Here is a 6,964-nt window from a genome sequence, read left to right on the forward strand (position 1 = left end):
AAAAAAAAACACAGAAAAAAGAAAATAGGGTTGCCTTTGGATAATGAACTGCTGACTAACATTTGCATGCAATAAACCACATACTTGGCAAGAATGCATGGGATTGAGGCCAACAAAAATCTTAGTCTTGACCTATGCAACATTTGCAAAGCAGAGCAGTGGGAATGGCTTCACTGCAACGAGCCGTGAGCTGGGGATGCAGAATGCAAGGATGCCCAAAGTGTTATCAGAGCAGCATTCCCCCTGTTTTGGTACCCAGTTATGAGGAAGGTGCTTTGGAGGGGAAAACAGCAAATCTCCTGGGGAGTGTGGATGCTCCCCAAGGAGAGAGGTGAGTAAATCCACAAAGCACCAGGATTTAGAGCTCTTCAAAACCCTTGAGGATATTCAATATTTACCATTCTTATGCTGGATGCTCTTGTCATCCAAAGAAACACTTAATCTCCTTCTAATCCCACTCTGCTGTAAGGATGTCTCGCGGCGGGCACCACACAGCCCACACTCAGAGCTGCCCCAAGGCAGCCACCCCAGGCCATGCCACCACTGCCACCACAACATGGGACGTGCTGGTTCTGCCTGCCCTGGGGAAATGAGAACTGCTAATCACTGCAACATGTGAGTTTTGGCTGTAGCAATGGGATTTCAGCTCGCCCAGAGGGATGCTCCGTGCATGGTCTGTGTGTGGTCCAGGCACCTTGCAGGGATCCAGGTGAGTGATGGAGGCATAGGAAGAGTTGAGCGGATTTTCACCACAGTGAAGAACAGAGAAGGAGAGAAAATGAAAACAAACATATATGGTTTTTTTTACTACTTTTTTTAGAGCCCTTTGGGATGTGGCAGAACACAAGTCTCCAGATTGGCTCCCGTGGCATTCCTGAGTGAATCTCCTTCATTGTCTTCCACAAAAAGGCATCCAAGGTGCATTCCTCCTCTTTCTTCTGAACACAGGCGGGTTACCTTTGGGTTGGAAAGCTCCAGATTTGGAGGAAAAGTGAAAAGAAACAGGGTTTCAGAGCCATGTATTTGGAATCTGAGGTTTGGCTTTGTTGTATTATCCCAAAAAGAAGAAACTGGGGGCAAAGGGGACACCATGTCAGTTCTTTATGGCTCCACCTGGACATCCAAACCACTAGAGCACCCAAAATCCCTCAGAGTGCATCTAGGCACTTCATTCAAAAACATATTCCAAAGCCATCATGTTGTCTCTATGCAGAAATCGTAGCCTAATAGCAAGGAGGGGTGATAAGGATTGGGGGGGTAATGTTCATGCTGCTGCAGTGGCTGCTTTGGCTCAGTTCTGTTCCCACTTTTTCCTTTCCTATTGCCATGATCTGGGTTTCGAAGGGCCAGCACCACACACGGGCTCCCCACCAACTCCCTGTGCTCACAGCTTTTTGCAGCAAGCAGCTTTGAGGAAAAGCAGATTATTTCTCAGCCCCAGGCAGTGCAACCTCTGAGGGCTCAGTCAGCCCATTTTCCCTGGGAATGAGCACAAAGCATGGCTGGAAGCAAGGAAACACACTGCTCTGGAGTTTCCTGTGGTACTTTCCCACCCATTGGCAGGTGAACACGAAGGGGTCCTCCTCATGCCGTGGCGGAAAGCAGAGGGATTAGGGCAAGTCTCTTTGCAAACAGAGCCTGGGTGGGGGCAGCCAGGGCTGCGGGGTGCTGTGTTGGAGATTTGTGGGGTTTGCACAGGGCAGAACTGCTCTCAGGTCCACCCAGCACAGCTTCCTCTGCGGGAGGATGTCCGAAAGCTTTGCAAACACTGCGGTGCCAGCAACAGGTTTTGCAATCCAATGTGTTTTCTAAGCACTGGGTCTGAAGCGAGCAGAGCATGAGCTCCATTTACACCAACCTGGTATTACTAATCCCATATCTGGCTGCTGGGTATTGGCATAGATGAGAAACAGAATCATAAAGGTTGGAAAAGACCACTAAGGCCATCATCTCCAACCATCAGCCATCCCCACCACGTCCATAGTATCACCGAGTCATTAAGGTTGGAAAAGACCTCTGAGGTCACCAAGTCCAACCCCAACCCAACCCACCATGCCCACAGACCATGTCCCTCAGTGCCACATCTTCACAGTTCTTGAGCAGCTCCAGTGACAGTGACTCCATCACTCCCCTGAGCAGCCTGTTACAATTCATTACTGCTCTTCCAGAGAAGAAATTTCCCCTAATATCCAATCTAAACCTTCCCTGGCACAACTTAGAGCCATTCCCTCTTGTCCCATGACTAATGATGCTGCTGATGATGTCATTAATGATGCAAGTATAAGGAGGTACCAAACCCAGCACGATTCAGATACTTTCCCACCTCAATCCAAGACCAGTCATTCAATAAGCTTAATTATAGATGGAGCTGACAATGGTCATCACTGCAGCCAACAGCAATGCTTCTCAGACCCAGAGCTGAAGCCTAAAGCCACAACCTCATCCCCTCTCAGCACAGGCAAGAGCTGGGGAGCCTTTGTGATGCCTTTGGAAGATGCAGTTCAACCCAATGTCCTCATGGGCCATGGTGGTCACTGCAGACCTCCATCTTTTGGGGAGTTCTGTTTTCTGTTTCCTATGGGCAAAAAAAAAAAAGAAATTTTGCTGTGCAAATTGTAACACATCCAAACGAAAATGGGAAAAACCTGAATTCCTGCCCTCCATCAAAACAACTCAACAACTCATGATGTTTGGAGTCTCTCTCCATCAGTAAGAGAAGCGAAGTGAGGATGCTGCACTGGCAATGCACATGGACGGTACATGACCTGCCAAAATTGCTCAGTATTTGGGGCTGAAATTAATTCTCATCTCCATATCCACCTGTATCCACCTGCAACCAGGGCTCAGCAGTGCTCTACAACAGCTTTACACCTGTTGAGCCCAGCAGAAAACACTTTCAAATGGATCCCCTGGCTTTGAAAGGAGTTAAGTCTGGCGAATAAATACAAATGTTTTTATTCCTTTTGTGCACAAAGTAAGATAGCAGGGGAAGGTGTGGCCGGAAAACCTTTCACTCCGTGTGCTGCATCTTGTCATCCAAGGTAAACACGCAGCTTAATGAGATTTCAAGAGGGAAAAGGTGAGATATTTGCCTTTATGTTCATTACCCTTTAGAGCAGGAACAATATTTGATGAGAAACAAAGAATTGGGCAAACGAGATGATAATCGCACGCGGTGAACAAACACAGCCCAGATCCTGGATTAATCAAATGACTTCAGTGGGAACCCCAAAGGCTTTGGTGGTGCACAAAGCACTGCAGCCAATGGGGACGACGCAATGGGGACACGGCCACGGCCATCACCACCATCCAAAACATCACAGTATGTGATCACAGTATATATTTTTCTCCTTTTCTGCTTATCTCACACACCTACAGACCCCAAGGAAAGACGTCAGTTTGGGAGTTTGTAGAATGCAGACTGGATGAGAGGAAGGGATTTATTTATTGGTGCCCACTCAATGCTTCCACATAATGAAAGAATGGAGCAAAGCAGATATCCACCATCCTACAGCTCCTTGCTGCAGGAAATCCTACAAGTTAAAGGGCTTGCTGCAGCCTACCGGATAAATAACACGTATTACAAAAGTACCCTCAAAGGATATTTACACAATAATCTGTACTGGTTCCAAAGAAACCATTAGTGTCAATTAGAGAAACAAATCCTCTCTGGAACATGCAACTTTTCACAGAAAAATGAAAGCTTTGTCTCACTAATGACACCTCGTGCTTTCGGCCATGCTTGAGCACTTTGGGGTTGAAGACAGACTTCCTCCACGTATGGGAGAAGATGCAGTGGAACCAGATGTTAAAAACCACAGGGCCTTCCTTGCAGCTGCAAGAGAAAACTGAGGTCTGTTACCAGCTCCATACATACATTATTTTTTGCTCAACATCCACCAACTCAAACTCAACATTCACCATCACCAGCCCCTCCAAACCCAAACCTCACCTCTCAGCACTGCACTACATATGGGAAAAAGGGATTCAGCATTGGCCCTACAACACAAATAGAAACATATAGGACTCCAAAACACCTCGCAGGGCTTCAATAGCACTTTATCTTTTGATCTTGTCTCATGAGCACATCTCCACTCTGGGACACTGATGGGCAGCTGCACCTCCTTTATTTGCACTGAAGATTAAAAAATAAAAATGCAAGCTGCCCTCCCATGTCTGAAAAACAGCAGCCAATGCCAAACCCATGGTTTGAAGACACAGTGAGAATCCTACAGCCCGACATCAGCATCCTGGGGAGAGGCACAGACATGGCAATGAGTCATGGAAGCTGCACCAAAGAATTCATCGTCTCCATTTTCTTGAGGGAAGAACTGCCCTGCAAATTACACATTCTTCATTGAAATGGATGTTAGCTTCAACCCAGCAGCACACCCAGTGCTTCTACCTCATCTGTTTCCCTTGCACGTGGGAAAAGCTCTGCTTTGCTGCCCAGCAGCCAGAACGTGCATCTTCACTCTGCAAACCTCAGCAGCAGAAGGAAATCCATTCCCAAATCAGCAGCTCCCAGAGGAGCACCAGCCCACAACACACACGCAGGCCAAAACTACTGTAAGACAAAACAAATAAATGAATAACAGGATTTGCTTCCTTGAGAGCGATAGTGAAAAGCTTTCCACCACGGGACACCACTAGAAGGCACCAGTGCCCCAGCACACAGCCAAGAACAACCGCGAGCCCCACGCCAAGGAGGACAAAAACCACGATTTATATATTTTTTATTATTTCCTTGAGTTCCAGTGACACAACTGTAGCAGCATCTCACAGATGAACTCCTGCAATGTTAAATATACATCAAGAGAACACATTAAATTCCGAGGCAGGCAAAAAAAAACCAAAAAAAAAAAACCAACAACAACAAAACTGCAGACAAAGTTACTCATCCTCCCTTAAATATATGTGCGTTTGTTGCAGATAAAGCAGCAGTACACGATTCACATACCAGCTTAAAATAAAAGTTCAGACTCGCAGCAAAACTTTCAAACAACACAAGGAGAGATGAAGAGCTTTGGTGGTGAGGCTTTAATGCAGGATCCAGCAGGAAACCCGTGAAATTTCTGCAATTTTTAGACCAATTGGGCACAGCTGTCCCATTTCCAACTGGTTTTACCCAATAGCCAAGGTGATCTGCAGAGATCTATGAACATCCAATTGCTCCTTGCTCTCAGCAAGGTCCCAACACAACCTGGCTGCTCAGCACTTGGGAGGGAACCAGACAAGCACGCATTTTTCTGTACAGTGACAGAGATGGGGAGCTCATTTTGGGATGCTCAGCACACAACCAATGTAACAAATTCAGCCTCTGTGCCCTGACCACAACTCTCTCCAAATGCAGAAAAGCCACAGTGATGTAAAGCAAAGCAGAGGAAGAGGACGATGCATCAAGGACTGTGGGCTGAGCCACCTAAAGCTGCACCAAAAGAGCTGTTAACCTCCACATTATGCCACAATTAGCAATAAAATGACCCAAGATTTTCATCCACTCCTCTCCAATGGGCAATATTTATGCAGTTCTGGTTCCTGTTAGTGACCCTCCGGTTTCTAAAGTCAACAGAAATAGAAATTAAAAAAAAAAAGACATCCAAACCCAATAGCTGGCTGGAGCATCTCCAGCCTGGAGGACCCTGGTGTGCACGAGAGCTGGGGACTTTCTCCAGCCAAAACCCTGCAAACTGAGGTTAAGTTTTGCACTTTAAGACAAGGGTGCATTCAACACAGTGATTCGCTCAGCTTAAGTGACAAAAAGGCATCGAGGACCTCCTTGCATCATTGGCACAGAGGTAACTGTGATTACACAAGGCACAGGCAGCACCGCCCATGGAGATGCACATCAATGCAGCCTCTCCAAATAACGGAGCGGAAGGTTTGGCTCTGCTTAGTGTCATCCCAGTTGATGGGATGCTTGTCAATCCAAATGTGTCAAAAACAAGCCGGGAATACATCCGTGGCAGAGCAGAAGTTGCCACTGGCACAGTGGTGAGGGGATGGGACCAGCCCCAATCATCAGCTGCTCCCAGTAAGGTGAGCTCCACGTATGATCAAGATTTCCCCAGGTACAATCAAGATCTGCCAAGTGGTGCCCTCCAATCCCCCAAATTAATCAAATTTGTCATCGGCTGCTGCTGACACAAAGAAACAGGTTGAGATATCCAAAAAAACCACACTCTGCATGGCGTGACACCAAGTTGAGAGAAGCTAACTAACTGGAGCAGATCTGTCCTCTCAAAGTGGGAAAGAGGAATTTTGGAGCTCTCCACCCCCACACAAAGGCCATATTCCAAAAATGAGCATTTCTACAAAGGATGTGCTGGAAAGAGCCATTCCCAGTAGGAGCAAGAAGGCGGATCCCCTTCAGAGTAGGCACAACGTTGCTGAACACAAACCCCAGCATTCTGCAGCAGCAAACCCAAACCCTCCTTCCTGTGAGCAGAATCAGGGCTTTAGTGAAAAAATACAAATATATTAAGGGAGGACCAAAGCCAGTTCCAGCTACCACACACCATAAAAATGTACCTTTAGAAAAGTGTTTGAAAAATACTCTTCTTTTAAATTCTACATCTTTAAGAGTCTCCTTGTAAAAAAATTGGCTTTGTTTCCACCCCAGGTATTTTGGGGTGCCCCTCTTGGTGTCCTTGAGTCTCCTACAGGGGTGTCCCCATTCCTTTTCCCCCAGCCCCTAGAAAGTCTCCCAAGACACTCACACAATACCACTGCCTGGGGACTAAATGCTGTGTAATTAAAGCCAATCTGGCTATAAAAATAAATGCTTTCATGTCTTCCTTGCACATGAGGGAAGAATTTAGCCCTTTTTAAGCAGCTCAGCATCTAGCTGTAATTGCATTAAAAAAACAAACAAACAAACATCTATATAGAAAAATAAAGGATAAACATTATCCAACTATTTAATATTTTATATAAAAGTTCTATGATAGGGTATTCTGCCGTA

At 46.2% G+C, this 6,964-nt stretch overlaps 1 protein-coding gene across 1 annotated transcript in view; it reads left to right on the plus strand.

The window, feature by feature from the left end:
- The first annotated feature begins 5,835 nt into the window (after window positions 1-5,835).
- The window catches only part of NKX2-6 (NK2 homeobox 6), a 5,625-nt gene continuing 4,496 nt past the window's right edge, over window positions 5,836-6,964 (plus strand). The window contains exon 1 of the mRNA XM_019622586.1: window positions 5,836-5,994. Coding sequence (XP_019478131.1) covers window positions 5,836-5,994 — 159 coding nt within the window. The remainder of the gene's footprint in view (window positions 5,995-6,964) is intronic.

Source organism: Meleagris gallopavo, chromosome 24 (assembly GCF_000146605.3).
Source record: "Meleagris gallopavo isolate NT-WF06-2002-E0010 breed Aviagen turkey brand Nicholas breeding stock chromosome 24, Turkey_5.1, whole genome shotgun sequence".
Lineage (NCBI taxonomy): Eukaryota > Metazoa > Chordata > Aves > Galliformes > Phasianidae > Meleagris > Meleagris gallopavo.